This window comes from Triticum aestivum, chromosome 3B (genome assembly GCF_018294505.1).
Source record: "Triticum aestivum cultivar Chinese Spring chromosome 3B, IWGSC CS RefSeq v2.1, whole genome shotgun sequence".
NCBI lineage: Eukaryota > Viridiplantae > Streptophyta > Magnoliopsida > Poales > Poaceae > Triticum > Triticum aestivum.
In genome coordinates, this window is record NC_057801.1 from 806078939 (window position 1) to 806098873 (window position 19935).

General features: G+C 46.7%; 1 protein-coding gene and 1 pseudogene across 1 annotated transcript; one reads left to right on the forward strand and one right to left on the reverse strand.

Annotated features, from left to right (window-relative positions):
- Positions 1–4014: 4014 nt before the first annotated feature.
- On the reverse strand, positions 4015–5867 carry LOC123066739 (uncharacterized; annotated as a pseudogene).
- A 9096-nt stretch (positions 5868–14963) lies between these two features.
- Positions 14964–17074, forward strand: LOC123072562 (UPF0481 protein At3g47200-like). The gene is made up of 2 exons (XM_044496140.1): positions 14964–15263; positions 15392–17074. Exons 1-2 carry the CDS (start codon positions 15251–15253, stop codon positions 16810–16812), a joined length of 1434 nt encoding a protein of 477 aa, XP_044352075.1. The 5' UTR covers positions 14964–15250; the 3' UTR covers positions 16813–17074.
- The last annotated feature ends 2861 nt before the right edge of the window (positions 17075–19935 follow it).

Below are 19935 nucleotides of genomic sequence, written 5' to 3' on the forward strand. Positions count from 1 at the left end.
ATAAAAATAGCAAGGTAGCAAGTAACAAAAGTGAGCGAAAGCGGTATTGCAATGCGTGGAAACAAGGCCTAAGGTAACATAATTAGATCATATAAGTTTTCCTCAACGTGCAATAAAGAGTCACTCCAAAGTCACTAATAGCGGAGAACAAACAAAGAGATTATTGTAGGGTATGAAACCACCTCAAAGTTATCCTTTCTGATCGATCTATTGGGCTATTCCTGTAAGTGTCACAAACAACCCTAGAGTTCGTACTAAAATAACACCTTAAGACGCACATGAACCAAAACCCTAATGTCACCTAGATACTCCAATGTCACCACAAGTATCCGCGGATTTGATTATACAACATGCATCACACAATCTCAGATTCATCTATTTAAACCAACACAAAGAACTTCAAAGAGTGCCCCAAAGTTTCTACCGGAGAGTCCAGACAAAAACGTGTGCCAACCCCTATGCATAAGTTCACAATGTCAGAGAACTCGCAAGTTGATCAACAAAACATACATCAAGTGAATCAGGTGACTATCCTATTGTCATAACAGATAAGCACATGCAAGACATACATCAAGTGTTCTCAAATCCTTAAAGACTCAATCCGATAACATAACTTCAAAGGGAAAACTCAATCCATTACAAGAAGGTAGAGGGGGAGAAGCATCATAAGATCCAACTATAATAGCAAAGTTGATGATACATCAAGATCGTGCCATATCAATAACACGAAAGAGAGAGAGAGATCAAACACATAGCTACTGGTACATACCCTTAGCCACGAGGGTAAGCTACTCCCTCCTCGTCAAGGAGAGCGCCAGGATGATGAAGATGGCCACCGGTGATGATTCCCCCCTCCGACAGGGTGCCGGAATAGGGCCCCGATTGGTTTTTGGTGGCTCCGGGGGCTTGCAGCGTCGGAACTCCCGGTCTAGGTTCTGTTCTGGAAGTTTGGGTATATATAAGAGGTGTTGGCGTCGGGAATAAGTCAGGGGGGTCCAGGAGTCAACCACAAGATAGGGGGGCGTGCCTAGGGGGTAGGGAGCGCCCCCACCCTTGTGGTGGCCTCGGGACTCCTCTGGTCCATCTCCAATGCTCCGTGGGCTTCTTCTTGTCCATAAATAATCACCGTAAATTTTCAGATCAATTGGACTCTATTTGATATTCCTTTTCCGTGAAACTCAAAAACAAGGAAAAAACAAAAACTGGCACTCGGCTCTAGGTTAATAGGTTTGTCCCAAAAATCATATAAAATAGCATATAAACGCATATAAAACATCCAAGATGGATAATGTAATAGCATGGAACAATAAAAAATTATAGACACATTGAAGACGTATCAAGCATCCCCAAGCTTAATTCATGCTCGTCCTCGAGTACATATTTTCATTATTTATAAGGAAGTGCATATTTTCTGAATAAAATTTTTGTTTTGAATGTATAAGTACCTCAACATTATGCCTCATGGTAACACGACAGTGAAGCTTGGAATGTGGATTGCCATATTGTCAGTCCGAAGATGACTCATCACAGTCATTTGTTGCATCAATTTTGTGTAAGATTGTCTTGCTCCTTGTATCAGATTGGGTGTTGCTTGTTCATTCATAAGCTAAAATGCTTGTTTACCATATTGAGCTTCTTATAATTCTTATGACCGACGAAAGAGTTTAAGCAATGCAAAATGGATTTCTGTTTTCCATTTTTATGTGATTTCATGTGGTGTTGTTTGTGTGAGCATAGTTTTGGGATTACCTCTTTTTTTTGCTCTGTTATGATGACCTTCTTCCTCCCTATTCTATTGTGCAAGCAACATGTCCTGCTAATGCAATTTTTGAACATCATTCATACTGTATTTTTTCTGATACTACACATTCAGAAAATTTATTCAGTTGATAACATTTGTTTCATAATGCATTTGGTGATATCCCTTAACTGAATTTTTAGGCACCTGCAAAACCATTGTGCAATAATAGTAAACTACAATGGTATTTTAAATTTAAGTTAATCTTTATGTTTTCCTTAATATTATTATGGTTACCTTGTTGTCTTTTGTAGGTACTTCATGCTCTAGAACAATGTCTGCTATGTTGGTTGTCTGAGCAAGCAATTTTTTTTAATGATTAGACCAAATGATATGAACTAGAACAATTCTAAATTACACTTTAGATGGGTGAATGACTTCATATTATCAATGATTGCAGTTTTCCTACTACCATTACCTTGGTTTCCTATTGTTTTCCTTGATGTCATTCTACTCCTTGCTAGTGCTTTATGTATGCAAAATCTCCAACCTGCATGTGCAACAATAAATACATTAATTTTGTAATGAGAGGACGAAACTGAAGAAAAATCAAATTACTATTATGCTTTGTGTACTTGATCCAAATGAATCCTTTGAGTATTACTTTGTTCTAGTGCTCCGCTTTTTTGGCCTTGTCCAAATGGTGTTATTGTGATATTGCTCACTGTGGTGATTGTATGCTTTGCTACCCATTGGAGGCATGTTTGCTTATGTTGACTATGTGCAATATGTACGTCCCCATTGTGCAAATTCAGGAAGTATATAATATTTCTCTAAACATCATCATCCATTGTTCTTTATGCCAAATTGCCTTCGATTTAGCATCAGTTTTAGTATATGTACTTTTTTGGGCGTGGGGGGGGGGGGGGGGGGGGGGTAACAGGTTACCCTCTAATTCACTCAATTATAGTTAACATTATGTGTTGTTTATGTATTTTGGGGGTAACAGGCTACCCTTTCATTCTATTATAGATAACATTCTGTTTTTGTTTTTGTATTTTTGGGGGTAACATGCTATTCTCTAATTCATTCTATTATAGATCAAATTCTGTTTTTGTTTATGTATTTTGTGGGGGTGACAAGTTACCTCTAATTCATTCACATTCCGGTTTTGTGTTTGTCTTTAGGTAGGGTAACAAGATACACTCTAATTCATTCTAGCCTAGATAACATTTTGTTGTATTTTTTTGAGTCTTTGCAATTTCCAGTCTGCGTTTAGTTTAGTTTTTATGGTGGGTAAAAGATTTTACCCTAATTCTTTATTTTTCTAAGAAATGTTTTAGGTTGCAACCGAATTTTGTATTATTTACTATTTTTTTTGTTACATGGAGATCATGAGAATGTCAAGAACATAGGCTAAAATAAATTTTGTATTTGAAATCTATTTTGATTTAGGATGTAGGTTTATAGTAGAGTGATGAGTACATGTGTTTTCGTTTCGAAATATCTATCTGTTTCCTCTAATCTATTTCGAATTTCACATGTGATGGACAGTGATGAGTAGGAATTTTGATGGGGACATGATGATTTACCGAGGGTGGACCGAAAGGAGAAACCGCCCAGGTTCTTTCTTGTGCTTCTTTCCTTTAATTTTTGTCCCATATCTGTTCTGCTTTGTGTTTTCTTCTTTATTCATGGTGGCGCCGGCCTCGGTTCGAGGGAAGGGAGGAAGAAGAGGAAGGTACTTGACCTAGGGCTCTGTGCAGTGGTTGTTAGAGAACACTAAAGGCGCAATGGGTTAATGGGTTTTCTCGGTGCTGGCCTGTTTTAGTTGTGCTTAGTTTTTGTGGACAAAGGGCACCAAAGCCAGAACTGCTGCGCTGGGTTGATCAAATGACCCTTGCACTGAAGTTGTTGCTGGTCTTCATCAGAAACTTACGGTGGATGTGATGGTTTTCACTTTTAGTGAGATTTCAATGAAATTCACTGAATTTCAATAATTTCAGTAGACATTGGAATAATTATGTTTCGGCCAAATATTTCAGCAATTTCAGTATTGCACAGGAATTCAAATAGTTTTTGAAATATTTTTTAAAATTTTAAATCTTTTAATTGAATTCAAGTGAATATTTCGGTCATTTGGCTGAAATGCAAACTGAAATCACTGAAATTCATTGAATTTCGGTTATTTCGGTTGGTGCTGAAACTTTTCCAAAACTGAAATTCAAAACCATTGGATCAGAGTTCGACTAACCCAAAGTGAGAATTCAGTTGACTGGCAGTAGACAATCCCAACAAGAAATCTCCCCTATTTTACATCCTTATTAAACACGGCTGTCCAATGGACCTTTTACAAGCCTCACAACACACAATACTATTTTTAACCTAAAGTCTACAAGCGCGTGATGATCATATTGCTAACTTCACCCATGTTTGTAGCTCAAAACAGAGTACACTGCCTGCACGACTGCACAAACTAGCCCAACGACTGCTGCCAGGAGCCCGACAGCAAGCCAGGGGTTGCTGAAGTACTTCCGCCTCAGCCATGCATCCACTTCCGTGAGGAGCTCCGAGACCGCTTCTCTAGAATCGAGCACGTCTCCTGTAGGTAGTTGCACTCGGGGTCGTCAGGGTCGAATTGGATCCCCTTGCAGAGGTCGGCGAAGCATTTGGCCACCTCGTCGTTGTTGCCGTGGCCGTGCACAATGACATCTCTCTTCGACAACAGCTCCACGTCCTTCGTGGTGCAGGCCATCTGGGACATGAACACGCAGTATGCCGTGACATGGCTCCCCACTGCCTCCCGGTTCCTCTGCTCCAGCTCCACCAGGTTGCGTAGCAGCCGCCATGTCTCATTGTCGATGTCCAGGCGGGGCACCTCCAGCGTGCCTCCCCCGCCATTCAGCTTCACGTCGAGGATGCAGCGCATGCCCTTCTCTTTCATGGACAGACCCTTGAACTTCACCCCAGCGAAGCTGTACTCTGTCGCCGAGCGCCACCGGCGCACTTGATCCGAGTCGTTTCCGGTGGCAGCAGGCGGGGCGGAGAGTGGAGCAGGCTTCAAGTGCATATGGAGAAGATGGAGAAGATTGCCAGGCACTGTTGGCTGCGGCGGCATGATGGCCGGCGCTGCCTCTTTATACTTCTGTCCTCTCATGAGATCGAGGGCATACTCCGTGATCTCGTTAATCACACGATCCTTACCATCCAAAGCCGTCAGCTCCCCGATCTTCTGGAGGACGAAGAAAGGTATCTGGTTCTCGGCGAGGTAGAAGACGTCGCGGACCACCGCCAGCGCCTCCGCCCTGCTGTTCGCCGATGGGACGCCGACATCTACAGTCACAGGGCGCATCACCTGCGGGGTGTGCTTGGAAGACAACGAGGCGGGAGAGTATGTAGCAGCCGTCGAGGAGGAGCATGCGTACAAACTGCTCACTCGTCATGTCAGCAAACGTGTTGGCGTAGCAGTTCCTCACGGGTTCTTCGAGGCATCTGAGCTCGTTGATGTAGACGTTCACCGTCATGCCGGGTCTCGTGGCTCTTGCAGCTGAGAGCACCTTGTGAAGACTCGTCAGCTTGTCGTGCTCCATGGCGAGGTGCGGGTTCCTGCTCTGCGGCCGAGGGTAGTTGTACGGGCCGATGGCGACGTGGTCAGGATCGTACTCGGCGCAGTCGACGTTGCGCGTGAGGTCGCGGACCTTGGCGACGATGATGGGACAAGAAGAGCGCCCGCCCCCGACCTGCGCCTGGGATGAGTTGAGGGCGTCTAGTTTGCCACTGAGCTCATTGGCCAGCTGAGCCATCTCTATAACGTAGGAATTGGCAGAATCGCTAGATTGGCCTGCAATGAAAGCATATACTGTATATATATTAATATATATATATATGAATGAACGTCGACCTGTCAGAAAACAGAGTTTTCTGGGCACCTTGCTCCTCCATTTGCTTGTCCACGAATAGTAAGCCAATTGATTGCGTTGCTCTCCCGCCTCCTGGACTTGAGTTGTGTTGTCCTCTCAACGCTCAGTTCACGCTTTGTTTCAGAGTTGGTAGCCGGGCTGGCATCTGTATATGTAACCCTTCCTCTCCTACTTTACATTTCGCTGAGGATAAGAATAGAAGATTCACGCGCAGGCAAGATCTGTTAGATCACTTGGGAAGCTGCTCAAAAGCTGCTATATATAATTGACACACTTTGCAAAAAGGAATTGACATACCAGCTGGAGTCAAGTCAAGCACTAAGGTGAAGTGAAGGTGTGCATTTTATTTCCCCCTCGTGCATCTTTCTGAAAAGTGAAAGCTAGTAGGATTCCCGCTTGATCGAGCGCAAGGTTGAGTGGTTTGGCGTGACCTGCTTGTGCACATTTGATTCCCTGCCTGCATCGCCATCAGGCCTAGAGGCAGCACCGGCCAGCCGAGAAAGGAGTACTAATGTACTATAGCTAGCTACTTGGCTGCTTTTCCTGCTTGGACGAGGCTAAGGGCATCTCCAGCCGTTGGCCCCCAGGGGCGTCTAAAAGCGCCGCCTGGGGGCGAGCCGGCGACACACTCCGTGCTGGGGCGGTTTTGCGCCCAGTCGTCGCCCCCAGCCCGCCCCCAGGCGCCGAAATTGGCCCACTTTGCAGCCCATTTTCGGCGAATAAACGGCCCATAGGGGCGAGAATAGGCCCATATTCGACGTGGTTTCGGCGTTCAATTATCAACACACGTATTTCATCACAGAAAAATCAAATACTTCAACAAAATATTAGAACAACAAATAGTTCAATACAAATTATATAGTTCAACAAATAAAAACTCGTATTTCATCACGTGGCGTCCCCCTTGAGCCTCCATAGGTGCTCAATCAGATCTTTCTGCAGTTGATGATGCACCTGTGGGTCTTGGATCTCCTGACGCATACTGAGATAGGCAGTCCAAGTTGCCGGTAGCTGGTGATCAACTTCGGCTAGAGGACCCTGCCTGTAGTATGGTTCAGTGTCAAACAATGGGTCTTCTTGCTCGCTCTCGATGATCATGTTGTGCAAGATGACACAGCAAGTCATGATCTCCCACATTTGATCTTTCGACCAGGTCTGAGCGGGGTACCGAACAACAGCGAATCGAGATTGGAGCACACCAAATACCCGCTCGACATCCTTCCTGCAAGCCTCCTGAACCTTCGCAAACCAGGCGTTCTTGCCTCCTGCCACAGGGTTTGAGATCGTCTTCACAAATGTCGACCATCTCGGATACATGCCGTCAGCTAGATAGTACCCCTTGTTGTATTGGTGCCCATTGATCTCCAAGTTCACCGGAGGAGAATGGCCCTCAACGAGCTTGGCAAAAACAGGAGAGCACTGCAGCACGTTGATGTCATTGTGAGTTCCTGGCATACCAAAGAAGGAGTGTCAAATTCAGAGGTCCTGTGTGGCTACCCCCTCAAGCACCACACTGCAACCGCCTTTGACGCCTTTGTACATCCCCTGCCAACCAAATGGGCAGTTCTTCCATTTCCAATGCATGCAGTCGATGCTTCCAAGCATCCCAGGAAATCCTCTTGCTGCATTCTGGGCTAGGATCCGAGCAGTGTCTTCCGCATTGGGTGTTCTCAAGTATTGTGGCCCAAACACTGCCACCACTGCCCGACAGAACTTGTAGAAACACTCTATGCTGGTGGACTCGGCCATGCGCCCATAGTCGTCGAGTGAATCACTGGGAGATCCATATGCAAGCATCCTCATCGCTGTCGTGCACTTCTGGATGGAGGTGAATCCAAGAGCGCCAGTGCAATCCATCTTGCACTTGAAGTAGTTGTCGAACTCCCGGATGGAATTCACAATCCTGAGGAAGAGCTTTCGGCTCATCCGATAACGGCGCCGAAATGTTCTCTCGCCATGAAGTGGAGCATCGGCGAAGTAGTCGGAGTAGAGCATGCAGTAGCCGTGCAGACGATGCCGGTTCTTTGCTTTCACACGCCCCGGCGCCGAGCCACCTCGACGCGGCTTTTCATTGCTCGCCAGCAGCTGGGCGAGGGCGGCGAGCACCATCAGATGCTCTTCTTCCTGGACGTCGGCCGCGGCTTCCTCCTCCAGCAGCGTGGCGAGCTCTTCCTCCTCATCCGAGTCCATCACCGGCACAGTCAAAATGCCGAACACCTTGCGCTCGGTGGGCGTGTACCCGCCGTTAAACCGCGCCTCCGCGGCCGGAAACGGCGGCCGGAAATGCCCAGCTGCTGCGGGAGGGGCTGCCGCGGCGAAGCGCTGCTATTTTACGGCGGGGAATGGCTATCTAGCGGAGTAGGCCGGCGGCCGTCGCCGGGATAAAGCTAGTGGTGGCCGAGGGCGCGGGGGTGCGAGGCGAGTCGGGGGAAGAAAACCTTGACTTTTCCCCTGTCGGTGTGGGTCAGGCGTGCTTTTCCCTAGCGCCGGAGCCCCCAACGGCTCCCCAGCGCGCCCTGTTCGGCCTGTGACCGCCGGACGGAAAAAAGGTCCGAACCGGCGATTTTCGGCGTCCTGGGGGCGCGACTGGGCCGTTTTTTCGGCGCCGGCGCCGAAAAAGTGGCCTGGGGGGCCTGTTGAGGGCGCGGCTGGAGATGCCCTAAGTATCTTAGCTACCTTCCATGACATACGTCCAGCAGTTTGGAATAGTATGAGCGTTCAGTATCAGATTCCAATCAACTGAGATTCAGTCGGCCGTGTGTATGTATGCCGTTGTGTTTTTTAACTTAACTTGCAAGGTGGCCCTCCCAAATGAGAGGGCGTCATATTTTTGTCCGTGAAAAGTGTTATGTATTTAATTTTACGATCTTATCCAATGCAAGATATTTTTTTACTCCTATTTACCCTTGCATTGCATAATAGATAATATTTTAGGCATCAATACCTGTCTAAAATGTAACATTGGCCTTTATTTGTGTAAAAAGATATAACTATGTTCTAATAAATAATACCCCCTGCGATCCAAAATAAGTGTCGCAATTTTAAACTGGTCTTAAGTGAAAACTTGGACACTTATTGTGGATCGGAGGTAGTATTTTTATAAAATGTTATTTTATAGTAAATCTTATGATATTGATTTATATTTTCTCAGTAATTTGTTTATATGGTCACAAGTCAACTAAACCAAACAAACTAAACTGCAATCTTCATATATCCGCTAGGTCAATTGTCATATGCTCTAGTGTATGTGTACATTTGTATGCCACTTTGCTAATCTGTGCATGGCTATACAGAATAATCTGATTATGTTCATATCGTAACTTCTACTAGTAACCAGTGCTCTAATTTATACTAGAAGAACGCCCGTGCGTTGCAACGGGGCCACATTAACTTTAACAGTTCAATATCAATTATGTTAATATTACATTGAATATTCTCATACATATTAAGTGACATCGGCGACATTTTTTACCATCAAATTCTCTCTCTCACACACACACATCCTCTCCCTCCCTCTTCCTCACTCTCTCTCCCCCTCTCCCTCACTCGGGAGGTGGGACGAAAATAAACCCGAAACGGAGACTACCAACTGAGACATTAGGAGTAGAGATCATTTAGTTGATAAGAATAAATAGAAAACGGTGTTAAAAAGGAGAAACAGATTAGAATACATTGAAAAACCAAAAGGACGATGTAAAAGGGGATTCGCCCTGCCCCCCGGGCCTTGCCACCGAACCGGCTCAGCGGTCCAGTCCCCGCGCGGTCGTCTTCTCTTGTTCCCCGAGCCGCGTCGCTACTGAGACGGGCTCCCGCCCGACCACCTCGCTGGCATCGAAGGAGAATGGATAAGGGTGACGCCCTGCCTTCCCTACCCCATGGCCTCACTCCTCCTTGACGCCCCCTCCCAAATCCACTTCTCCTCCTCGCTCGCTCGATCCCGTCGATCTGGACGAAGTCAGACGCCACGGCCACCATGACCGACCCCGTCCACAAGGCCACTGCCCTCCCTGCGGGCTAGGAGCTTGTCGAGGAGCTCCGAATGCCTTCGCTACTTCGTCTGCGCCAACGAGATCAAGTCCAGCACCCCCGCATCGACTTCGCTGCCGTCTTCCTCAACCTTGGGCCACCGCGACATTGCCGTTCGATCCGCGCCGCCCCGAGCTCCCATGTCTTCCCCTAGGGCGCCATTGACACCGCCATGATCTCCTCTTGCCTTTCCCTTGTCTCCCCTCTCGTTTGCTCTCGTTAGGTATTTTGCTATGGCCGAGAACCGCCTTCCGCCATGGCCATTGCAGGGGTAGCCACCGAGCTCCTCGGATTGACCCCGTGGCACATGCCCGCTCCTATGCACGCCCATGCCCGAGTCTGCTGCTCTTCTTCCGCACCCGCGGGGCCACTCCCTCTCCATGCCCATGCCCGCTACACCGCGTCGGTCGCGCCCGCCGCTACCGTCGCGCTCGCAGCAGCCACCGCACCACTGTGCCCCGCGCGACACACACCCTAGTCACGCGCCACACTCTCGCTGGCTGCGCTCGCCCCGTCTGCTGCCCCCTGCCTCGCGCCGCCTCCAGTCATGGCCATCTTCTGTCGGTCGCCCCCTCAGCCTCGCCTACTGCGTGTTGCTTCCTGCTGCTATGCGCTGCTCTACCGCTGGTACGCTGCTGCACCATGCCCTCGACACCGCTGTGGATAAATGTGGCGGAGGGATTGTTAATGGAGTACGAGAAGGAGGTGGCGGAGAAGGTGTGGAGAGGCAAGAGGTCTGGGGCGGTGTCACCTGGCTATGGTGGAGGTGTTTATCCGACAAGGAGCCGGAGTGGAAGGAGAGGTCACAATTGGAAAGAATCACAAAAAAATCATAACCCGGAGATCTCAGTTCAAAAAAATGCTAATATCAATGGAAAACATAGAAACTGTTTGTTGTTATCAAAGAAAGGTAAAAATTTAGGAAAGTTAGGATTTTTGAACTGATTTCAATGGAAATGGGGTTTTATTGCTTGATAACGTGATATCAGTACCTGCCCGTTTGTGACGTGTCTGATTAGGAAAGTTTGCAAATGTTAAGAAACTATTTATTGGGAGGAAAGTTGTGACGTGTCTGTTATTTGTTTCCTAAAACAAATTTCACTAATAAGTTAGAAAAGTTAGATTAAAATGTATTATTTGTTTCCTAAAAATCTGTTATTTGTTTCCTAAGACAAATTGAACCAATAAAAGGAATCAATTGATTTGCATAATTTAAGGAAGTTAGATTAAAATGTATTATTTGTTTTCTGAAAATATGTTATTTGTTTCCTAAGACAAATTTAACCAATAAAAGGAATCGATTGATTTAGATAAGTTAGGAAAGTTAGATTAAAATGTATTATTTGTTTCCTGAAAATCTGTTATTTGTTATGGTTTATATAGACACCAGAGAGGGCTAGGGTTACACATAGTCAGTTACAATGGTAGGAAATCTACATATCCGTATCGCCAAGCTTGCCTTCCACGCCAAGGAAAGTCCCATCCGGACACGGGACGAAGTCTTCAATCTTGTATCTTCATAGTCTTGGAGTCCGGCCGATCACGATAGTTCGGCTGTCCGGACACCCCCTAGTCCGGAACTCCCTCAGCTAGCATGAGGGAGAAAGGCAAACTCAACATGTTGGATGATCCTTGACAATATACTTTATTTCAGATGTAAGAAAACATAACCCATTATGGTGTCTTCCTTGTCCAACATCAACTCTTTGGCATGTCATATTTTAATGATTGCTCACAATCATAAAAGATGTCCAAGATAGTATATTTATATGTTAAACCTCTCTTTCTTTATTACTTCCTATTAATTGCAACGATGACCAAAACTATGTTTGTCAACTCTCAACAACTTTTAATCATCATACTCTTTCTATGTGAAGTCATTACTCTTCATAAGATCAATATGATCTCTTTATTTCTTTTTGTTCTTTCGTTTTCTTTTATTCACTCAAGATTATAGCAAAATAATCAAGCCCTTGACTCAACTAATCTTTATTATATATAGCTCATAGACTCGATTACATAAAGGGATCATAAAGCAAAACTCAAAACTAAATCATACTAAGACTTTATTCTACTAGATCAAGATATTACCAAAAGGATCGAACTAAGAAAAACTGTAAAGATAGTAGTGTGATGGTGATACGATACCGGGGCACCTCCCCCAAGCTTGGCAGTTGCCAAGGGGAGTGCCCATACCCATGTTATTATGTCTCCTTTGCTGGTGAAGAAGATGGCGGTGATGATGGGTAGTCGCACATCGAGCGTATGAGATCCTCCAATTTGCGGATAATGCCCTTGAGTGCGACGATATGCTCCTTCAACAAAATATTTTCACACGTGAGATACTTGTTTTGTATACGAGCTAACTCAATCACCTGGAAAGCTTCGATCTCAGTTGGGGTAAGAAGATTGTGGTCAAGTTGAAGGATGTCTTCTGTTGCCGGAACTTGGTCCTCCGTGGACTCCTTGACCCCTTCATCCTTGTTGATCTCCCTGGGTTCTTTGCTCTTCAGCTCTATCTTCATTAGCCAAGCATCGTTGTCACCATTGTTGGAGGAGGGGGACGACATGATGCCTGGCCTTGACAATCCTGACAGAAAACAGCTCGAAACAAGAATAGAGGATAATTGCGTGATACGGTGGTCAAAACCTTCGGAGGATTATATAATGAATTTTTACCGACCAAAAGAAGTATCATGCAAGAAAACAGACTCTAGAGAGCGCACGAGGTGACCACGAGGCAGGTGGGCGCGCCCAGGGGGGTAGGGTGCGCCCTCCACCCTCGTGGAGGCCTCGTGTCCTTCCCGGACTGCTTCTTATTTTCCTATTTTTCTAAATATTCCAAAACGGAGAAAAATTGCCATTAGAACTGTTTTGGAGTCGGTTTACTTACCGTGCCACATACCTATTTCTTTTCGGAGTCTGAAACGTTTTGGAAAGTGTCCCTTATGTATTCCTCCACCGTAACGGTTTCAATAACATTGGTTTCAACATTTATAGGCTTACCTGAGATATATTGTTTGATTCTTTGACCGTTCACCACCTTCGGGTTTGTGCCTTCGAAGTTTTTGATTTTTATGGCACCAGAATGATAGACCTCCTCGATAACGTAAGGACCTTCCCATTTAGAGAGAAGTTTTCCTGCAAAAAACCTTAAATGAGAGTTGTATAGCAACACATAATCACCTACGTTAAACTCACGCTTTTGCATCCTTTTGTCATGCCATCTTTTAACTTTTTCTTTAAACAACTTGGCATTCTCATAGGCTTGGGTTCTCCATTCATCAAGTGAGCTAATGTCAAATAGCCTCTTCTCACTGGCAAGTTTGAAATCATAATTGAGCTCTTTAATAGCCCAATATGCCTTATGTTCTAGTTCGAGAGGTAAATGACATGGTTTTCCATAAACCATTTTATAAGGAGACATACCCATAGGATTTTTATATGCAGTTCTATAGGCCCATAAAGCATCATCAAGTTTCTTGGACCAATTCTTTCTAGATCTATTAACAGTCTTTTGAAAAATTAATTTAATCTCTCTGTTACTCAATTCTACTTGACCACTAGACTGTGGGTGATAAGGGGATGCAATTCTATGATTAACATCATACTTAGCAAGGATTTTACGAGAAGCACCATGAATGAAATGTGAACCACCATCAGTCATTAAATATCTAGGGACTCCAAACCTCGGAAAAATAACTTCTTTAACCATCTTAATAGAAGTGTTATGATCAGCACTACTAGTTGGAATAGCTTCTACCCACTTAGTAACGTAATCAACAGCAACTAAAATATGTGTATATCCATTAGAGGTAGGAAACGGTCCCATATAATCAAAGCCCCAAACATCAAATGGTACAATAACAAGATAATAATTCATAGGCATTTCTTGACGTCTACTAATATTACCAATTCCTTGACATTCATCCCAAGATAAGACAAACTTACGAGCATCCTTGAAGAGAGTAGGCCAATAAAAACCGGATTGCAATACCTTATGCGCAGTTCTATCTCAAGTGTGGTGCCCTCCATAAGCCTCGGAGTGACACTTGCGTAGGATTTGTTCCTGTTCATGCTCAGGTACACAACGCCTAATAACACCATCTACTCCTTCTTTATAAAGATGTGGGTCATCCATAGACAGAAAAGCTTCAATGTAACTGCACAACAAGGGGAAGGTGCAACCGCAGTTGGATTTTGTTACTACTGGCAAAGTTTTTTGCTACATCCATCAGGCGGAGCTGCGACCTCGCGATGATGACAACAACGATTTTTGTTGCAACCGTAGTAGTTTTTTGCTACTACCACTGAAGTTTTTGCTACATCCATGTAAGGCGGAGTTGCGACCTCGCGAAAGACGGCGACGGTGTTTGATTTTTGCTGCAACCGTAGTAGTTTTTTGCTACTACCGCTGAAGTTTTTGCTACATCCATGTAAGGTGGAGTTGCGATCTCGCGAAAGATGGCGACGGTGTTTGATTTTTGCTGCAACCGTAGTTTTTTTTGCTACTACGGGTGAAGTTTTTTGCTACATCCATTCAAAACGGCGTTGATTGACTGACGGCCGCCGTCGACATAATTTCCTGCAGCGAGCATCAATGGCGAGAGGCGGCGGCCGAGCTACAACGGTCGCCATCAAGAGCTGCAACGCAGGTGGAGTTGTTGCATGGGAACTGGCGATGAAGATAGCCGGCGAGGGCAGGGACCGGCGACGAGGTCGGCCGGCGAGGACGGGGTCCGGCGGCGACGAGGTCGGCCGGCCAGGGTGGGGACCGACGACCACCGGAGGGGACAGGAGGCGCGGCGCCGCGCTCCCCCGAACGAGATATGTGAATCCAACCAACTCCGCGAGGAAGAAGAGAGCTGGGGCGATTTGTTTTTTTTTCTCGCTTGGATCCAACGGCCGCGTGGCCTAAATCGAACGTCTCGGGCTGGACCAGCCGAAACTTTCGGCCGGCACACCGGCGCCTATAAGCGCCCTTCACAAATCACAAAGCATTTACCCCACCCCTCATCTGAAATCAGGGGAGAGATTAGATGTTTTATGATTTGTGAATGCCACGTGTCATCCATCAGGCGGGTCTCACCTGCTGTATATGAGACCTGGTCTCATATAATTTTTTTTCCTATAGCGAGCCCTAGTCCCGCCCTGATGGCGATGCAGCACTGCGATACCAAACAAGCACAAAGTCCAAATCACGGCAAGCCAAAACATTCCATCGGATTCTTTCTTTCTTTGGTTCTTTCTTGCAGCCACCCGAATCCTAGCCAGCTTTCGCTTCTTTTAGGTGAAACGGTGCATCGGCCTTATCCCTTCGTCTCGCCCCGATGTCTCAGTTGCACCCCACAAATCAGTGTCTCCCTCCATCACCGTCTCCTATCTCGCGATTCTCGCTGTAAACTAGCGCTGGAAGGCGCTTGCTGGCCTTGCTGCATTATCATGCATGCTGGGACACGAAGACAGGAACAAGTGTTCGGAGACTTGAGAGGGTAACTCAACTCCACGAGTGCAACTGCATGCTACTCTGCTCGGCGGCAGCGTAAGGCCATTGGTGGACAAGCAAATGGATCAAAAAGGTGCCCAGTGAACTTATCATCCCGTCTGTTCTATTTTATCTTGTACTACTAGTATTAGTAATTAGTTTCAAAAAAACGTAGTTGACTAATCACAATCTGTTTGGGGCTGATCGATGGACTGTCTGCAGACCAATCTACGGATTCGGATTCCTGCGTCCTGGAGATGCATCAGCTGGCCCATGAGCTGGAAGATAAGCTGGCCACCCTGAACTCATCCAAGGCGCAGGGCGGCGATGGTTGCCGTCCTTGCTCCATCGTCGTCGGAAAGGTCCGCGACCTCACGCGCAACGTCGACAGCAGCGAGTATGATCCTGACCACGTCGCCATCGGCCCGTACAACTACCCTCGGCCCCAGAGCAACAACCCACACCTCGCCATGGAGCATGACAAGCTGGCAAGCCTCGACATGGTGCTCTCGGCGGCGAAGGCAGCAAGACCGGCCATGACGGTGGATGTCTATGTCAAGGAGCTGGCATGCCTGGAGCGTGACACCAGGAACTGCTACGCCAACACATTTGAGGACATGACGAGCGAGCAATTCGTGCGCATGCTGCTCCTCGACGCCTGTTACATACTGTCCCGCCTTGTCGGCCTCAGATCACATCATCTAGATCTAGATGATGTGGGGACTGCGGAGGCCGCCGTCTCGTCAGCAAACAGGGCGGAGGCGCTAGCGGTGGTCCGCGACGTGTTCTATCTCGCGGAGAACCAGATACCGTTCTTCGTCCTTGAGAAGATCGGGGAGCTGACCACTTTGGACGGTAAGGATCGTGTGCTTACAGAGATCTCGGATTATGCCCTTGATCTCATGAGGAGACAAATGTACGCCATGGCCGCGCCGGCCATGGTGCTGCCAGAGCAGGCGGCACCCGGTAATCTTCTCCATCTTCTTCATATGCACTTGAAGCCACTCTCTGTCTCGCCTGCCGTGCCGTTTTGCACCGCTGATCCCATGTCTGTGCGCCGGTGGCGCTCGGCGACCGAGTACAACTTCGTGGGAGTGAAGTTCAAGGCTCGGGCCATGGGCGAGAAGGGTCTCATCCGCTGCATCCTCGACGTCAAGTTGGACGGCAGTGGCGGCACTCTGGAGGTCCCCTGCCTGGACATCGACTCCGAGACATGGCGGTTATTACGTAACTTGATAGAGCTGGAGCAACGTAACCGGGAGACGGTGGGGAGCCACGTCACGGCATACTGCGTGTTCATATCCCAGGTGGCCTGCACCACGAAGGACGTGGAGCTCCTGTCGAAGAGAGGCGTCATCGTGCATGGCCATGGGAACAATGAAGAGGTGGCCAAATGCTTCGCCGACCTTTGCAAGGGGATCCAGTTCGACCCGGATGACCCCAACTGCAACTACCTTCGGGAGACATGCAAGAAGCTTGAGAAGCGGTTCCAGAGCTACCCGCGGAGGTGGATTGCGTGGCTAAAGCAGAGGTACTTGAGGAACCCCTGGCTAGCCGTTGGCCTCCTGGCAGCTGTTATTGGCTTAGTTCTTGCAGTCATCCAAACTGTCTACTCTGTTTTGTGTTACTACAAACAACAATGAAATTTGAAATCCAAACATCTTTAAGGTCTCTAAGAACCGGAGGTCACGGTAATAATATTTGGATCATGTCCTACGTGACTTTACCAAAATCAGGGTAGAGTTATGAATGCCGAAGGGCCATCACACTTATGGAATGTATTTTTAGGCATGTATTATGTGTTGTGAGTTATGACATGTTCACTGGACAGCCTTAAGGGTGTTGAACGATGTATAGTGGATTTTAAATGAAAAAATAAAAAAATGATGATAAGTTATCTGGGCAGATCCGATCTATTTGAGGTATGACTTTGCTCTTCATTGGCGTGATCATCAGTGTGTATTGGTGTTGGATTCATAAATCGAAGTGATGGAAAGATCGGGTGTCAAGATGGCAACGGGGACAAAACATGCCTGGTTTTGCTTGCACAATCCCCGTCCCCATGCACGGGGCCAGCTTTTTGCCCGTTCCCTAAACCAGCCGGGTTTTTTGATCCTGCGAGGAACCCCTCCCGCGAGCAGTCAGCAAACACAACAGCTTTTTAAAAAAAACATGAGCATATACAACAATGGCCGTAGAAAAAATCAGCATATTGAAGCAGCAAAACATGATATAAATAGTAGCCACCATGGAATAGCATTTTAGCAGCAAACATAGTATATTTCAGCAGTAAAATTTGAGCATATTTCAGCACAATACAATAGTATATTTCAGCAACATTTCAACAATAACTTCAGGAGAAGGAGCATATTTTAGCATAATACAATAGCATATTTCAGACGGTCGAAGCTGGATCAGTGGATGGACAGAAATTGGTGGATCAGTGGATATGCTACGTATTTTAACGGGTATGGCGGGTTTTGGATTCGAGTACTACTGAAACGGGTTTGAACGCGTGAAACATGTCGGATTTTATAATGTACCCAATAGCATCCCCGCAGGGCTAGAAAGACACACACCTCGTCTCCTAATTTGGTAAAAACCCGCGGGGACGCGGGTTACGTGGCCCCATTGCCATCTTGAATCGGGTGTGTACTTATTGCACTCATCCATGGGATTGAAGCATTGGCGGAGGCAAGATTTCTAGATTGGGTGTACAGAACTTAAAGGCACAATGGTATACTAATTAATTATTAGATATTTTTTGTGGGGTATTGGTGTTGGTGTTGACTGCGCCATCTGATAAATAATGCAGCAAGACCTGCATCTATCTGTGTATATAACCCATCCTCTAGCTTTACATTCCATTGAGGATAAGAACGGAAGATGATCTTATAAATTACACAGGAAGCTGCTCAGAAGCTCCTATATTGACACACTTTGTGCAGAGAAGTCAAGCACTGATGTGAAGGTGTGTATTTTTCTCCTCTCATGCATCTTTCTAAACAAAAAAAGCTAGGTAGGATTCCTGCTTGATAGCGCGAAAGGTTGCGTGGCTGCAAGAAAGCTAGCTAGGATTTCCGCCTGATAGAATGGTTTGGCCTGACCTGATTGTACTTGTTTGGTTCCCTGCCTGCATCGCCGTCAAGCTACTTGGATGCTTTGCCTGCTTGGCAACAAAACTGTCAAGATCATTCATGGTCCATCTTGCTGCCTTCCGTGACTTCCATCCAGCAGTTTGGAATACATGCTTTTATTGTCAGTATGTATCAAACTCGGATATGTGCGGACTGGTTTTTCAGGGTGAAAACTTAGACTCTGACCATGCTGGTTGTATCCGGTGACGGCGGCGATTGAGCGCCGCTCCCTTTCTGAAGGCGTTGCTGTTGAAGAATCTCGACGTTTGTGTGATGTCATAAGATGGTTGATGCGGATATGGTCATTGTTTTAGTTTGCGGATCGCGGATCCGAGCTAGGTTTTTTTTTTCTTCGTCTACATATAGCTTTGGTCTTACATGACTTTGCTATTTGTGAGCATGTTTTTGTGTGCGTGTGTTGGTGTTGTCAGTGTGCATCCTAGCTATGCAGAGGCCAGATGTGTGCTCATTGTATTTCTATCCTCTTGATACTTTATCTTGAGATAATAAAATTCATACTTTGTCGAAAAGTGTACAAACTCTCGTCCGTGGCGTTGTCTTTTTTATCTTTGTGCTTTGTAGCGAGTGGCTATATAGCGCTCGCTGAGAGCACCACGCTCGGGTCGCTCACAGGCGCGGCACCCGTCCAGACGCTGGTCACGTGTGGGGCAACCGGCCCCATTACCTCCAGCCGCTGACTTCTGTAGGGCACCCTTTTTTGAAGTAAATCCCTCGCTTTATTAAACTGACAAAGATTACAATCAAACTGAAGAATTGTAGTCAGGAATCCAAGAATTACATTAAAGCAAGTAACAGATAAATTGCTAAGAGCCTCTTTTGCACATAGATGCGCAGCCTAGCTTGCGTCGTGTGGAGTTCAAAGAAACTTAACCCCGGAGACAATCATCCATCTAATTTCAATCATGATATGTCCGCCACTAATACGAGTTAGACTCATGTCATGCCACAAATCTGCAAGTGTAGAGCAGTCCACCTGGACCATAACATATTGATGTCTTCTTCTCAGCGCGGTGTCTACATCATCTCGTCATGCCAACAGCTCGCTCACGAAAGGGTCCTCATTCCTCAATGCCCTTGTACTGCTTCAGCCCGGCTTCTAAGAACTCCCCTTGGTGATCTCTAATAACATAGCCCGAGCCAGGCACCCGTCTGCAAGCATCAATTGCCCCGTCGGAGTTAACAGAGACCCAGCCGGCCGCCGGCCATGGGTGGGCGCCAACTCTACAGGCCCTTTTTTTTTTTGCTTCCGTGGGAGCGGGCCAATAGCTCCTGTGAATTAGAAGGAGTTGATGGCATGACAAATTGGAAGGAGTGCGACGTTGTTGGAATGAATGGCTGTGATGCGACACATTTGAGCGTGTAAATAGCCCAGGGCCACATGGGGTGTTAAATGGGGTTAAATTGGTCGTCAACCAAGCCCGTTTATGTTAGGACATGTGGGTCCAACTTAATTGGTCCTCAAAACAGCTGACCGTGCCCTGCCGCCCGACCGTGCCGGGCCCGCCACTCTGCCCCCCCCTTCTTCTCCGATGGCGGCGGATCTTGCGTTCTCAGTGGCGTCGGCGGAGCCCTCGTTCTCAACGGCGGCGGAGCCTTCGTCCTCAGAAA